General features: G+C 40.8%; 1 protein-coding gene across 4 annotated transcripts in view; it reads left to right on the top strand.

Annotated features, from left to right (window-relative positions):
• The window catches only part of FGF12 (fibroblast growth factor 12), a 346,268-nt gene that overhangs the window by 229,395 nt on the left and 99,302 nt on the right, over positions 1 to 17,571 (top strand). For all 4 annotated transcript variants that reach the window (XM_072142591.1, XM_072142590.1, XM_072142589.1 and 1 more), the window contains one exon: positions 3,103 to 3,206. In XM_072142591.1, coding sequence (XP_071998692.1) covers positions 3,103 to 3,206 — 104 coding nt within the window. The remainder of the gene's footprint in view (positions 1 to 3,102; positions 3,207 to 17,571) is intronic.

The raw sequence follows: 17,571 nt of genomic DNA, 5'->3' as shown, positions 1-17,571 counted from the left end.
CTTCCAAGTGGCATAACATTGTTATGTTTTTGGCTACAGAGCTGGTTGATGGCTTGTTTTTTGCGGGACATGTTGTTCTTTGCAACAATATCATTCTGGAGTACATATGTTTTGTTGATCACTTTTTATTGCATTTTTAGTGGGATATAATAGGTAAAAATCATAATTTTTGGCGGGTTTTTAACGTTTTTTTTTACGGCGTTCATCATATGGGTTCAATAGTTATTTAGTTTTATTCTATGGATTGTTACGGATGCGGTGATACTATATATGTGGGGTTTGCGTTATATGTTTCTTTATATGTTTTGGGGCTTATGGGCATTTTTAGTGATTTATAAAGTAATTTTTTATTGAAAAACATTATTTTGTACATTTTTTTTACATGATCCACCATGGGATATGAACAAGCCATCATCTGATTGCTTGTTCTTGATAATACTCTGCAATACTAATGTATTGCAGGGTATTAGCAGTGCCAGCCTATGCAAATGCATAGGCTGACACTTTGCCTTTAAGATGACGTCACAGACGCCATCTTAAAGGCAATGCCTTCAGGCTTCTCTGGGGTCCCGATCGGACCCCAGAGGAGCCAAAACAGCAGTCGCCCGTCACCCCCCCCAAAAAACGGTGTGGGGGGGCCGATCGTGGGGTAAAGACCCCCAGAAGGCATGTTAAATGCCGCGTTCGCGTTGACCGCGGCATTTAACGGGTTAAACACCCGCGATCGGAGCCCACTCCGACCGCGGGTGTTAGCCGGGGATGTCAGCGGTAGATTACCGCTGAAATCCCGCGGCTAACTATGCCGGTTTGGCTTCTGTACAGCGCTGAACCGGCATCGTCTCTGCGCAGTAGCTGTACTGCACTGAGCGCTATTCGCGTGACTCAGCGCAGTACAGCTACGGCGCAGAGCGGCAAGGGGTTAAATACCACCACTATGAAGTGCAATTTGTTACGCAGAAAACAACCCATCACAGCTCTTTACATGGAAAAATAAAGAAGTTATAGATTTTTGTAGGTGGGGAGTGAAAAATAAAGATGCAAAAACAAAAAGGGCCTGGTCCTTAAGGAGTTAAATACCTCCTGCCACTATGGTGGAATACAGCTGAGTGCAGCACCGCACTCCACCATAGTGGCAGGGGCTATTTAAGGACAGCGCGATCTTGATGCTGCTATCCCCTGACAAAGCCCATTTAGTGAGCGATATGCGGGGGGCGTCTATACTCCCCTCTCCAGGAACAATTTCTTGGTACTGTAACAGTGCTCATCATTACTTTGTACACTGGTTTTCATTCATATGCATTGATGGGTACTGGGCCATATACTGCAGCACTTTATATGTATTTAATGCTTATCTAATGTGGACCTCTCTAGCCTTAGTTCTTAAAAACATTTGATGCGCATGGTAAAAAGGTGTAAACACACAGAGCCCACATGAATGCATTTTTTTTTTTGTCAAGTTCACAACATTTTTATTTATTTTTTTTCTAGCACATGGCATGGAAGATTAAATACAGCCATTAGGAAATACAAAAAAGGACCTTTTAAAGCTCCATACACAGAAAAAAAGATGTAGATTTTAAAAGAAGGGGGGCAGAAAATGCCAATGCAAAAAAGAAAAAGGGCATTAGTGGGAAGTGGTTAAGGTTTTTATTAAAGCACATCTACCATCAGTTTAGTGATGGTGAATGTGTCCTAGTGAGAAATATAGTTATCTATGTTATGTTAATTAGCCTCGTGAGCCTAGGCTGCGTCACTCGAGCACCTCGGAGCCTTGTATTTTAATGTATGCACTCTCCCCCCCCCCCCCCCCCCCCCCATAGCGGTTACATCCCCCCCTCCCCTCAAGCGCATAGATGGGTGACTGATGGGGCATCTTGCGGTACCGGGGGTGTGCTCTCATAAGCTCTCTGAGGTGCTGGGGTGACGTAGCCGGAGCGCCCCAGACTAATTGGCATAACTTAGCACTATATATTTCTGCGAACGTGGGATACAGAGTTACAACAAGAAAGTCCTAAGGAACCATCAGTAAACTGATGGTAGATGTCCTTTTAAGATTTAGAGAGGGAGCAAAAATTCAACCATCAGGTAATGTAGTGCTTCATGGCAGCAGTGTGTAAGTCCTGAGAGGAAGGCAGCTGAAGCTTGTGTCTCCTCTTTCACACTCCTCTAGCTCCCTGCCCCACTTCGTGTCATGTGCATTGAGCAGGCAGAGGGGGATGGTCTATAGGAGAGGAAGAATACATGAGGAGACACAGGCGCACACACAGGCCGCAGCTGCCCCTGCCTAGGGACTCACTACATGCTGCTACCAGGGACTCAGCTTGTGTAAATAAACAGTTACTAAGCCCCAAAATGATTCAGAATGCTGACAGACAATTTTGGTATAACATTCAGTATAACATAGGCTATTGGAACCTGTCGCCAGGTGAGAATTGACATTTCTGGTGACAGGTTCCCTTTAAATTAATTTTCCAGCTGAATAAAATTTTACAGCAATGGGCAGAATGGATTAAAAAAAAAAGAAAGTATCAAATCGTTGATTCCTCTATGCAACTGCTCCAAAACCGAGGGAGTGCTTTCGACCCACAGTACCTCATACCTGGTAATAGCCATTCTGTCAATTGGCTCTGTGGGCATTTCAAGACTTAATCTGCTTTGCTGAAAAGGGACCACACAATAGAGACCAGAGAGCACCTGGTATTTATGGTAATGATATAAGAAGGGGTGACTTTAGATTTCTTTTATGTGCCTGTTCCAGCCCTTCGGGGTGGAATTTTATTCCTCTGGTAAACCCCATAAAAGCCATGAAGTTTTAAGTACAAATGGCAAAATATTATTCCAATCTTTGACAAAAAGCATCTGTTTCCTTTGGACATTTGGGTTCCTCATTTTACATTCTGGTAATGTGATGTAATACTAATGGGTGTTTTTTAAATTTAAAATTTTACATTTTGTTACTGAGATTCTCCAAGGATAATCTGCATACACTATAGTAATGGATAAAGACTTGAAGATTTGATGCGATTAACCTATATTACAAATGCTAATTACATTTTTAAATTAATGGTAGATTGAGTTTTATCTTTTGTGTTTTCACTGCAGCCCTCTTCAATCTAATTCCTGTGGGCCTCCGAGTAGTTGCAATACAAGGAGTTAAGGCAGGACTCTACGTGTCGATGAATGGTGAAGGATTCCTCTACAGCTCAGTAAGTCTGATTCCTTATATGCTGTGAAAAGAAAAAAACATTTTTTATGTTAAATCTATTCTACAGAAAGCATCAAAATATTGTTATTTAGGGGAAAGAATATATTTTAGTTAGAAATGAGTGATTAAATGGGTAGGGGAAGTGGGGGTTTTAGAAGACCAGGACTGGTCAGACACCTGCAGAGATATTAGTAGGATACTAAAGATTCCTGCACAGCGGCTGGCTCAGTTGTCCATACTTCAAAGAACATATAACACGCCTAAAAGATGTGGTAGGGAGAATGCTGATGATGTTCATATCTTATGGTTTGCCCGTTAGTTAAAAACTACTGGGTAGAAATCATTAAGGTAGTTGGTAGTAGGTAGAGGTGCTGTATTCCTAAATTCCCTGGATTTTATGATTTTGTGTTTTGGGTATTTGGCAAGGGGATGTGTGTTTGGGTAAAGGGAAAGATGTAGCCAAAAGACTGTTGTTCCTTCCCAGGTTTTGTAAAATGGACCTCCCCGGATCCACCCTCACTTGCTTTTTGGAAACGGATAACCAAGTCTATTTTGGCTGGAGGTTTTTAGAATAGAAAAATGGGTCTCAAATCAAAACAGACCTATACCAAGTTACGGTCTAAATAGCTGGAGTTGTTTTTTTTTTTCACCAGAAGAGAAAAGGTTACTAGGGTAACTTTGCAAAAGTCCGTTGGCAGGGGGAAAGGTATGGGGGAGGGAGAGAGATTTGATATCCCTATCCTCAATACAACTATGGAGCTACCGATGCTTGGCTCAAAACTGTATTTCCATTATATAACCAGGACAGATTTTAAAAGTTCCCATTAAAGGGGTATTCCCATGAAGACAAGTTTCTTAAATATACTCAGGATAACAAAATAACACATTCTATAATTCCCTGTTAGTAACAAAAATACAGCATTTAACAAAAATAATTCCAGCCTGTCTCTATCAGTCCTGGTGTGCACAATTTCAGTTGCCCCAGGTTTCTGACCCTGTATCTTCTGACTTTGGGGTCAGCAGCCATATTGCCTGAGGCTTCATAACTTTTTTTCTCCCTCTGCTCCCTTCAGGGGCCCAGAGGTCAGTACTGGCTTCCCAAGTTTGCCGGCATTTTGGGTCTGATTGTTGCCTAGAGGTTCTAAAAATACAGGGTTTTTTTTGTGTTTTTTAATAAAAACCTAAATCAAAATTGCCCCCTTTCCTTATAACTGATCTAAAAATGAAAAAAAAAAAACATAAGGATGCTTTGTATCGTCTTGACCCAAAATGCCCCATCTATCAAAATATAAAAATTGGTTATTCCCAGCAGAGAACCCCATAATTTAAAATGGCGTCAAAATCGCCATTTTGCAAAACAACATTATTTTTAATAAAAAGTGATCAAAAGGTTGTATAGTCCCCAAAATTGTAGCAATTAAATTCTCATCATGTGCCACAAAAAAAGTAATTGGCATCAGAGTATGGCAAACTTAAGAATTTTTTTTTGGTAAAAAGAAAAGAAAATGGTGACATTTTTGTCCCTTTTGACACATTGGAAAATTGAATTTTTTTCCAGCTTCCAAGTATACAGCGTGGAATATAAAATAGCATCAGTAGGAAGCACAATTTGTTGCCATCATACAGCTCTGTACATGGAAGCATAATAATAATAATATTCCTATATAGCGCCATCAAATTCCGTAGCGCTTTACAAATCAATAAAAAAGTTGTAGTTTTTTGGAAGTAAAAAATGACAAAAATACTGTGTCCTTGAGGAGTTAAGGTAAACTTTATCTCCAGGAGAAAGAAGAAGTGAAAATGTATGTCTTGTAATTGTGGCCTGACTAGTTAGCTGGGCTGAGAATTTTTTTTAATTTTATTTATCTTGGCAGCAGTCGTCTGGCACTGATTACTAAATTTCTATTAACTTCCATTGATATGAGTGTTATCCGTGGCAATATTTAAAACACAAGTGTGAATTTTGCTTTGGATGTTGTTCATTACAGAGGATAGTTGCATATAAGTTGGCTGTATGCAGAAGCAAAGAATTTAATCGCCTTTTTAAAAACTTTTGGGAACTAGGACACATTTTGAATTTAAAAATAAAAAAACAAATACACTTCAGATACAATATAAATGGTAGCAACAAGGGGCACTCTGTTTATGGTAGCATTGCTATTATTTATTTATTTATTTTTTAATAAAATAAGGATGTTTAATTTCTTAGAAAACTTTATAACCTTTAAGCTGTGAATGAATGTTACAGAATTTCTTTTCCAAGTGGGATTCAGTACAATGCAACAACAGAACATTTAATTTTCTCACATAATTTCTGTTCTGCTGCTATGGAGACAGTTGGAGTGTAAAGAATTGAAATGAATGTTCTCTGTTCTCTGATAAATACCCGTTTTAAAAATTAACTACTGTATGTTGTGGAATCATTACTTGTCAGTGCATGTGTCTTTCCACAGTATAAAAATGTGCTTGGTGCTTCCTCTAGTCCTCAGCACTTATAATAATAAAGGCAAATCCGTTCTTGTGGAATGCGTTCCTACATTTTACGGTTTTTTTTTTTTTTTTTAAATCTTTCCTATTTATTACTGTGTAATGGACAATGAAATGATTGAGGTGTGTATCTACAAGTTTTTTTAGGCTAACACAGCTGTGACTAATATTAGACTTCAGCCCCTTCTTGTATCCGTGCTGTCCTGACCATGGACACAGCTAGTAACTAGACACGTTCATTTACCGTATTTGCTGTTCGGCAGCTAATCCGGAAATACATCTGGACCGAGTGTGGACTTTAAGTCTGCTCATCTCTAGTTCTGGACTGTACACTGACACCATAAAATTTATCATCATCTGACTGTGCAGGGAAACCGGCACCAGTTTTAATCCACTCACATGACTTGCATGAGAGTAAATGGGTCCATAATGGTGTAGTCTACTATAGGAGAGAATGTAGCTCAGAGCTGTTCAAATCTGACACGGGGGCCAAATAATGGCACTAGGACAGAAGACTGATAGAAGCAGCATAGAAAGTTATCTGTGATTCACTGAAGTCCCAGTCATATCATATCAGTTTTTGTTTTTCTTTATCCCTGGACAACCCCTTTCATATATCAAAATGTTACCATTTTAAAAATGCCACATGTCAAGATCTCAACAAGTTATATTGTTGGGGAACATTTTTAAAAGTTGCATTATTATAATTACCCAGTCCTGTTTGTACAAACATGCTTTTATCATATTTTGTTATTTTTTCAAAATGTTATTTGTTTTTATCACTTTTTTGCTATGAATAAACTTTGAAGACTTTTTACCTAAGCTGGTGCCGAAGGACGCCTTCCTTTTCCGTCCACATTTTGTATTTTTAAAAGTTATTGCTTCTAGAACATGACACTTTAAAAAACATTTTAAAAATTACCATCTCCTGAGGGTCAATGTTTTTGTGAAGGGGACATTATCCGTAATGAGTGTATTTTATGAAATGTTAAAATGTATCATGAAACCTATAGGGCGATGCCAGACAATTGGGAGCCCAGACAGCGATTAATGCATATAAACATTTGTCGATCAAATAGAAGGAATAGACCTTGCAAGTGTTTCCACTCGGGCTAGTGCTCAGTGTTTACACTGATGTTCAGGCGAGGATCATGGTTTGTGTGAATAAGATCAACACTTTCCAACTCTCTTAGAATATTTTATTAATGTGTGTGCCGGTTCTTATATGTGTAGCATCATTAGTCACATAAATTGTGTTTTAATGTGTATCTTTATAGCAGATGTGCAATTATAACTGCAATATGCTGGTAGTTGGAGAGACGGGCATCAGTTTACTGGTGTCTTATATACTGCTTGCTATGTTTCTACAATCTCTTTTCAATGTAATGGAATAATGGAGCATGCTGGGTTATGTAGCTTTTATGTTTGCTCGTAACTGGTTTTCTGATAGAAAGTATCTATCTCTTCTTCATAGAGCTTGCTCTATTTTACCCATTGGCAGTTTTCTCCTTTCTCATTATTCTTTCATCATCTTGCTTTATGGCATCAAGCTCTGGGTAGTATTACGGTTTGAGAAGCAGAACTTTGTATGCACATTACATGTAGAATCAGTAGTCTGTATTGTCCTGTTATACTCTACTGATCAGCCTGACAATTTTACATGAGGGGCTTGTCTTCCTTAGAATTTCTGTGTTCTCTGTTCAGTAGTAAATTATTTAACTATTTAATTGAGCACTGCATTTGTAATATTTGGGTAACTTTACATCTGCATTGGGTTTATGCTAAGACATACCATTACAAATATTGTTAAAGGGGTTTTCCAGGAGTAAGCATAATTCACATGCAAATGGGTAATTAAAATCTAAGTAAATATGTAATTAGTTGCTATTTAAAATTTTGCTCCGATTAGCAGTAAAATGCTGGTGACATAGACTGTAATGAAGAGTTAAAATGCTACTGGCCCTTTAATCTGTCCGTTGATTTTCTCCACACGGAGCAGACACAGGACAGAAGATGGCCGCTGGTCACATGTCCACATCACATGTCCTGCACCTGGGAATGTCATGTGATCATCACTATGCTTGGCTGTAGTTGGTTGTTTGCAGTGCATCCAGGATGGCCAATGTTGTGGAGAGACGTCCACTTACCCACCAATTCCTTATAGTGCACCACATGTGGAGTCCAGCAGCGTATGGAGAGGCTTCTGTACGTCTATCATGCTACAGTAACAGTATTCTTTTTGCTAATGAGCTGTTCCACTTGGAGACAGGAATAATAATATGCTTCCTATTTGCCACATTCAAGTCCCACCTTCCCGGAAGACCTCAGCCTATAGGCAACATAGGCAATGCATACACAAGAATTCAAGTGCCCCAAGCCCAGGAGAGGATGCTGGTCAAGAGCTAGAAGGTGCGCCTGTGCAGCAGAATCTTCAATGTGTCGGACTTGGCTTGTGTGAAAGATTGGACATCATCTTTGCATACAGTACCTGTCGGGAAATCTTTACATACCTTCTCAATCAGGCATGGTGAGGAATATGTAGGGATGGTTGTAATGCTTACTTAATGGGTTTTTTTTTTTAACCATATATTTATTTTTACAGGGAGGGTTAATCTGACACACACACACGTGTTGTTATGAGTTATTGCATCTGGTGTTACACTCGACTCAAGATCAGAATACTCTTGGAAATTAGTGGCAAATGGATACGTCCATTCAGCTTTAACACCAATTTATCACCTGCATCCGAAATACAGTACATGAAAACAATAGCAAAAATTCTAGTACATTGTTGTTTCTGCTTATTTGCCCTTGTTTTGCATGTTTTATTTCCATTTTTTTTCCGGATGTTCCTTCCTTTTTGCAGTTTTTTTTTTTTTTTTTTACTTTGTCCTACCCTTTAAGCAGTTACCTAAAAACATTGTAAGGCTACATTCACACAAGCATAGTGGGACATATGTACGGCTGCAAGCTTGCAGCAGAACATGCGTCCCCCACAGGCCAGCAATTTTTTCTTCTCTTTCCCTGTGTTACGGCACCATACTCAATGTATCGCTATAGAAAGGGGAGGGGTCACCCCTCCTCCTCTCCATGTCGTCGGACATATGCCGGCCCAGCGGGCAATCGTTCCTGTGAATCCAGCTTAACACAGTAAGACAGAATTTGGGACTTCCAGTGATTTACGTATAGCATACTCCGAAACTTCTTGTTAGCAAAACTGGGCCTTTTATAGACTTCACAATTGTAGTCGTGGGTGGCACAACCACTGTCAATTTGTTGAGCCAGAAGAGGATTATCTTGGCGGATGTAGGCAGTCTGGCCAATTCGGCGCTCCTGGCAGGTATGCAGTAGTATTTTCTTGATATCATCTGAAAGTCTAACATGTTTGGTATTTGCCATCAAGTAAGATCTGGGACAATACCCAGAGAGGATGGAAGATTCAGTGTTTTTGATGGGAAAAAACAGTAACTCTTTTGTAAAAGCATGCTGATATGCTCATACCCAAGGTTGGGCTATTGGAAAGGATAGCTTTTGGCCCAATGAGCTTAATAAGTGATAGATATCTAAGGCAAATTTTGGGGATGCATGCAACTATTTTAATGGTAGTACTAGCGTTACATGGTCAGTATTCAACATCTGTATTTGTAAGCCAAAATCAGGAGTGGGGCATACAGAAAAAATACTAAACAGAATACTGTGTGTGAAGCTTACTATATTACTACTGTATGACAGGTTATATTATTGGTTGATGGTAACTGAAAGCTCTGAAACAAACTGATCCACTTTATTAACTATTTCCATTTAGGTTTTCTCGTCTACATTAATCATTATACATTAAACAGAATGGTGTACGGTGGATTAGAACTGTTCAGAACTGTTTACTGGTATTTTTGTATGTATGTGTTAAAGCACGAGGTAAAGTTGAGAAGGTAAAAATAATTTATGTTAGAGAGGTGTTAGGTAAGCTTAATCGTGCAGTGCATGACTTACAGACACATGCGGATGGTGTTGTCATTCATTGTCCATTGTGCTAAATACATGGCTTGCTGCAGTCTGATTTTACTGTGCATACAGTATCTAGTGCTTTTAACACTTGGTTTGGGAGATAGTGGAAATGTAATTGAAATCTGGATCATGGTGCACAGAATGAATGCTCATTTTTTTTCAATAAAATATCGATAAGGAACACTGGCACAATTTTTGTTTCCAGAAAGCTTAATTGTCTTATGGGTAAGTCCAATATTTTGTATAATTAGTGGTTTAAAATTTACTGACTACATATGGCACCATATTTCTTGGAAAAGGAGGGGGAAGTGCTTTGGGTCCACTTTCAATTCTGAAGTTTAAGGACATTTTGAGGACTTTCTGAGATCTTGGATGGACTCTTATATAACTGTGTGTGTAGAGCTAGGACTTGTGTATCTGGATGTCAGGGCTGGAGGTCCCTTTTCAGGGAAGTATCAAACTTGGTGGGTGGTTGGGTGGCCCAAACCACCTACATTATAATCCACTACTACTTCCCTTTTAATTTTTCCTCAGCATGGTTTTCTCCTAAAGCAGCACTACACTTTCAGTTTTTATTCAGGAACTATACAGACTCCTCAATGCTTGGTTGTTTAGACAGTGCGCAGAGTTGTCCTTATCCATTTGAAATGAACAGACCTAAGAAGGCTTAAAGAAGAAGACGCAGAGAAGCTGCTTCACTATGAAGTATTTTACGGAGTTTACTATTATCACCTGCTCTATTCAATTCTCAAAAAAATAGCTTTAAACCTTAAATCTTATACACATGTACTGGGTATTCCCTATAGAAAGTATAGCACATGTACAAAAGGCATTTGGAAAAGCTTCACCTCTTCGGTCGCCCCGGCTTCGCTGTACATTACCCATTCAGCTTCTCCAGCCTTTGTAATTTTTCTCTGCATTTTGATCTACGCAGAAGCTAGTGCACTGTAGTGCTGTTTAACCATTGGTTCCACATATTAGTCTAGTGGGAATATAAAGTTGCTTTCAGAAATAATGCAGGTCACAGTAAATGTAGAAAGTCCCCCTTTTTACTCACTGATACACTGATATCGTTGTTAGCTCACTTTTACTTTTTACTTGGCTGTGCCTTACTTCATGCTTATTCACTTTGGAGATTTGGGAGCTGAAAGACTTTAAAGTGTATAAGACGCAAACATTTCTGGTTTCCATAGAGACAACCTGTCTAAAGAGTCTCCCCAATGTGGTAGAAGCTACTGATCCTTAACTCCACAAACTAATCTTGTTGTATGTAGTTTGTGAAGAAAGAAGTACGTGTCCATCCCATGGCTGTACTTGGTGGCATCAGGAGGTAAAGCAGTATACAAACAGCATATGCAAAGATGCTCAAACGGTATGCAAGGTGGCCGGTGTTATAAAGAAAAAGGAAGTGGAGCGAAAAAAGTAGAGGGAAGATCAAGGATGCATGCGGTCTCCAATATGGCTGCACCAACCAGAAACTGGAAGTGGCATGATGCCAACTTCCCTCTACTTTTTTTGTTCCACTTCCTTTTTCTTTGTAAGACTAGCCTCCCTGCTTAACATTTGAGCACCTTCTCGTATGCGGTTTGTATACTGCTTTACCTAATGATGCCACCGCCAACTATAGCCACGGGCTGGCCACAAAATTTCTGAAGGAAGGTCATATTTTTGATTGAAACCTCAAATTGTGTGTATATATGTATGTGTGTGTGTGTAATAAAAAAAAAAATAAAAAAAAAAAAAATATATATATATATATACGGTATATATTGGTCCCCTCCCCTACTTGAGAACACCTGACTTACAGACGACCCCTAGTTACAAACTGACCTCTGGATGTTGGTAATTTACTATACTTTGGCCTAGGCTACAATAAAGAGATATAACAGTTGGTGTCTGTAATAAAGTTTTATTGTTAATCAAGGTTCTCATGCCAATCCAACATTTTTTTAAAATCCAATTGTCACAGAGACCAAAAAAAAATTTGGGCAGGGTTACAGTTTATAAAATATACAGTTCCGACTTGCATACAAATTCAACTTAAGAACAACGCAAAGAACCTACCTTGTACGTAACCCTTGGACTGCCTTTAAAAAATATATAATATTGTTCATCAGAAAAAAAGGATTTATTGCATCATTTTGGAGTGCCACGTTATTGTTATACTATATAAAGGAGCAGCATCCTACTTGTCATCCCCAAGGAGTGATGTATATTTCCAATTGTGTACACTGGACTTGTAAGCATTTAGTCCACTGAATTCCTCCTCTTCTTTTTCTACCCTTTATAACATGGAGCATAAAGGGAGATTTATCAGAAGTGTCTGAGGGCTAACCTGTTCTAGTTGCTCATGGCAACCCATGAGAGCTCAGCTTTCATTTTATAAACTCCTGTGGAAAAATGAAAGCTGAGCTGTGAGTGATTGCCATCTCAGTTGGTACAATCGCTCAGTGGACCTACAGCTTTTAATGGAACGCCTTTACACTTCCTTCTCCTGTTTTATGAAAGCATATTGTAGCAAAGGAATTCATTTCACTTTATCTAGAACATGCACTTAGATTTTCCATTGATTACTTCATTTAATTTGCACTCAGGGCATGCTGTGTTGCCGCTGAAAGACTGCCAGTGTAAGATTACTGCGGGTTTCCATTATTAATATATTATCTGTCTTCACGTCACGCACAGGTCTACATGTCGAGAATTAAAGTAAAGCCAGACAAGATATGGTTTTGGTTTAGTTTAGACAATAGGGTTATCCGTAAAGGTACTTTTACTACACTACATTTTTACTTTGTCACATTTCGAGGTTTAGATTTCAATTATTGTAAGTTTCCATGAGGGTCATCAGCTGCTACTCACCACTGAGGTTGGGTTACATCACATTTTCTGTATACGCTCAGTGCAAATATCAGTAGGGTAAGCTCCCAACTTATTTACTGAGTGTATACATTGCCTGACCGAGTGGCAGCCTCTAAGTCAATGTATACACTCAGTGTATAAGTTGGGAGCTATTCCTGCTGAGTGTATACATTGACTTGTGGCAGACATAGGCTTAGTTATTGCCTCTGCCTGACCACTATGGGGGTCATTTACTAAGGGCCCGATTCGCGTTTTCCCGACGTGTTACCCGAATATTTCCGATTTGCGCCGCTTGTACATGAATTGCCCCGGGTTTTTGGCGCACGCGATCGGATTGTGGCGCATCGGGGCCGGCATGCGCGCGACAGAAATGGGGGGGGCGTGGCCGAACGAAAACCCGACGTATTCGGAAAAACCGCCGCATTTAAAAACCGAAAATGTGTCGCTTGGGGAGCGCTCACCTTCACCTTCTATGGGATGGTGCATTCCGGGGCGTTAAGATTATTTTCGGCGCTGCAGCGCCACCTGGTGGACGGCGGAGGAACTACCATCTTAAATCCCAGCCGGACCCGAATCCTGTGCAGAGAACGCGCCGCTGGATCGCGAATGGGCCGGGTAAGTAAATCTGCCCCTATATGTTGCATCCAGTGAAAAATGCAGGATGTAAAGACACAACAAGCTATGTCTTTCCATCCTGCTCCCCCCTGCCCCCCGGGGGGGAGCAGCGGAGGCAATAGTAGCATATGGGGGCCGAATGCAGCGTATGACATCCCTCTTCCAGGCTTGCTAGAGGGGTGGAGACCTCATATGGATAGGGACTTCACTGGTGAAACACCCAATTGCCCCCCGGAGTTCTCACAACATATGGAACACGACGTAGTGAACCCAGCCTAACACGGTAACCGGAGCATGTGTATGTGTCTTTCTATCTTCTTGGGACAGCTGTAGTAGATCTGTAGCTGTAGTGGGAGGGGCGGTTATGACCGGCGCTGTACAAGTATTGTACATGTATACTCCATTTTCCAAAATACAACATTTTCCCTGATGTGAATATCCATTGTCTAGTTGAGACAAACATTCGCTCCACTGATCACTATCAAATCTTTTAAAAATCTGCTTGTGTTACAGAAAGATTTTGTAGAACCATTTTTGTACAGCTTGGTACATAATGGATCCCATATTGCTTTGAACATGAAGCATCACCCATTTTCTGTATAACATTCTAAAGGAAGCTCTTCTGTGAATATTGACACCTTCATGTATTCTGGCACGGTGCTATTGTTACTCTACAAGTGCTGTCATACATTTGTCTTATGGTAGGAGCAATGCTCACCTCAATTAACATTCTTTTTATTGTTGTCTACTCCTATGTTCTTAACAACTGCAAGTAAAAGATAACTTTTTAGCAGGGAAAGATTTATTCAGGTCAGTGTTGCAATGTTATAGTTCATTCACATTGACATATGCTACACATATTGATTAATATACAATTAACCCCTCAGGTAATCTTGTTGTTCAGATCTTTCAACTCCCCGTGCACTCTCCGCTGAAGGAGCTATTTATTTCTGTTCCTCTAACACATAGCTCCGAGATCAAAGCGATCCCTGCTTTAAATGATGCTGATGCAGCAGCCTGTGAGAGAGATGCTTTATCCAGAATTATCTGAGAGGGAACATGAACCACACAGAACAATGCGTAGGTGGGAAATAGTCCATTAAATCACAAAGGCCTCCACATAGAGAGCATTGTACAGCAAGCTGCAGGAAAGAACATTACATCCTTCAGAGCTGGAAAGAAATGCAGTATTTACTTCACAAATCTCTCCAGGATTGCACTAACTAAATTAGATTTGGTATCACATTAACCGCAAACATGTGATTGTGTGGCACAGCTTAGCAAAGCAAACTATTCCCCCACACACAGCTTGCAGATTAAAGTGAGAGGAAATGAAGTTGTGGAGAAGTGGCACTCCTTTCCAACTGGACCCTTATTGTTCTGATGCTTATTCCCGCCAGTGTTTAGGATATATTTACTTTTCTAATTCTTGGTAAACTTCCAATCCAATGACTTTTCTTTTCCTCAAACACCTCAACATAATATGAAACCAATCATACAATAAGTCATTATAGACCTGTCTTGCATTGGACGTTGTATCATTCCTATTCTATCAGCTGACCATGGTATTGCTCTGTAATGTCTTTTTTTTGTTTAGTATATGTACCCTGTGACCTGTAATGGGCTGCAGAATATGATGGCCCTTTTCTAAATTTCTAAATATTTCCATCACTTTCTTTGTAGCATTTTGTTTATCCTTCTTTTTCTTTCACTTTTTTTTTTTTTTTTTATTATTATAGATGTAATCACATATCCTATGACATGGGTTCTCTCTCAGGTGGTTTTAGCTGATGGAATAATCATATTTAGCACGTTTATGTATTATATAGGAATTTTTTCTGCCCAGAGCCCTAATAAGAGCTAGCTTTATATATTCATTATCTATTATTTATAATTTTTAGTTTTTAAAGGGGTTTTCCCACAAAGCAAAGTTAGGCCCTATCCTGTGGATAATGCCTAACTTGCTGATCAGTGGGGATCTCGGTGCTGAGATCCCCACAGATCACGATAACAAGGGTTCCACCTGACCCCTCGTCGCTCCATAAGAGTAATGGAGCTGACGGCCGCGCATGACGGTTCTGCTCCATTTATCTCACTGGAACTGATTGCCGAGCGCTGCACTGGGCCATCTCCGTCAGCTTCATAGAGATTAATGGAGCAGAATGGTCATGCGCGTCCATCTACTCCATTAGTCTAAGGAGCTGCGGGGGTTGGGTGGACCCCTAGTTATCACGATCTCTGGGGGTATCAGCACGAAGACTCCCACTGATCAGCAAGTTGGGCCCTTTACCGTGGATAGGGCCTAACTTTGCTTTGTGGGAAAACCCTTTTAAAAACATTTACAGACAAAATTATAAATAATAGATATACACTCACCGGCCACTTTATTAGGTACACCATGCTAGTAACGGGTTGGACCCCCTTTTGCCTTCAGAACTGCCTCAATTCTTCGTGGCATAGATTCAACAAGGTGCTGGAAGCATTCCTCAGAGATTTTGGTCCATATTGACATGATGGCATCCCACAGTTGCCGCAGATTTGTCGGCTGCACATCCATGATGCGAATCTCCCGTTCCACCACATCCCAAAGATGCTCTATTGGATTGAGATCTGGTGACTGTGGAGGCCATTTGAGTACAGTGAACTCATTGTCATGTTCAAGAAACCAGTCTGAGATGATTCCAGCTTTATGACATGGCGCATTATCCTGCTGAAAGTAGCCATCAGATGTTGGGTACATTGTGGTCATAAAGGGATGGACATGGTCAGTAACAATACTCAGGTAGGCTGTGGCGTTGCAACGATGCTCAATTGGTATCAAGGGGCCCAAAGAGTGCCAAGAAAATATTCCCCACACCATGACACCACCACCACCAGCCTGAACCGTTGATACAAGGCAGGATGGATGCATGCTTTCATGTTGTTGACGCCAAATTCTGACCCTACCATCCGAATGTCGCAGCAGAAATCGAGACTCATCAGACCAGGCAACGTTTTTCCAATCTTCTACTGTCCAATATCGATGAGCTTGTGCAAATTGTAGCCTCAGTTTCCTGTTCTTAGCTGAAAGGAGCGGCACCCGGTGTGGTCTTCTGCTGCTGTAGCCCATCTGCCTCAAAGTTCGACGTACTGTGCATTCAGAGATGCTCTTCTGCCTACCTTGGTTGTAACGGGTGGCAATTTCAGTCACTGTTGCCTTTCTATCAGCTCGAACCAGTCTGCCCATTCTCCTCTGGCATCAACAAGGCATTTCCGCCCACAGAACTGCCGCTCACTGGATGTTTTTTCTTTTTCGGACCATTCTCTGTAAACCCTAGAGATGGTTGTGCGTGAAAATCCCAGTAGATCAGCAGTTTCTGAAATACTCAGACCAGCCCTTCTGGCACCAACAACCATGCCACGTTCAAAGGCACTCAAATCACCTTTCTTCCCCATACTGATGCTCGGTTTGAACTGCAGGAGATTGTCTTGACCATGTCTACATGCCTAAATGCACTGAGTTGCCGCCATGTGATTGGCTGATTAGAAATTAGGTGTTAATGAGCAGTTGGACAGGTGTACCTAATAAAGTAGCCGGTGAGTGTATATCTATCTTTACACAGATTCCACAGCACTGCAAAGAGCTTGCCAAACCTGTTGTTAAAACACTTCAGCCTATTTGCATATTTATGGCATTAAAGGAGTATCTGGAAGATAACAAAGGTATTGATTTAATATAGGCATAGCTCTACACAACATAGCAGTTAGTTTGGGAAGATAAATAGTAGTGATGGATTACCTTTAAATTGTGCTGGTAGAAGGCAATTTGCACTACGCTCAGTGCAAATATCAGTAGGGTAAGCTCCCAACTTATTTACTGAGTGTATACATTGCCTGACCGAGTGGCAGCCTCTAAGTCAATGTATACACTCAGTGTATAAGTTGGGAGCTATTCCTGCTGAGTGTATACATTGACTTGTGGCAGACATAGGCTTAGTTATTGCCTCTGCCTGACCACTATGGGGGTCATTTACTAAGGGCCCGATTCGCGTTTTCCCGACGTGTTACCCGAATATTTCCGATTTGCGCCGCTTGTACATGAATTGCCCCGGGTTTTTGGCGCACGCGATCGGATTGTGGCGCATCGGGGCCGGCATGCGCGCGACAGAAATGGGGGGGGCGTGGCCGAACGAAAACCCGACGTATTCGGAAAAACCGCCGCATTTAAAAACCGAAAATGTGTCGCTTGGGGAGCGCTCACCTTCACCTTCTATGGGATGGTGCATTCCGGGGCGTTAAGATTATTTTCGGCGCTGCAGCGCCACCTGGTGGACGGCGGAGGAACTACCATCTTAAATCCCAGCCGGACCCGAATCCTGTGCAGAGAACGCGCCGCTGGATCGCGAATGGGCCGGGTAAGT

Source organism: Engystomops pustulosus, chromosome 3 (assembly GCF_040894005.1).
Source record: "Engystomops pustulosus chromosome 3, aEngPut4.maternal, whole genome shotgun sequence".
NCBI classification, from domain to species: Eukaryota; Metazoa; Chordata; class Amphibia; order Anura; family Leptodactylidae; genus Engystomops; species Engystomops pustulosus.
The sequence above is the reverse complement of the archived record's forward strand: the minus strand, read 5'-3'. Positions and strand labels throughout refer to the sequence as shown.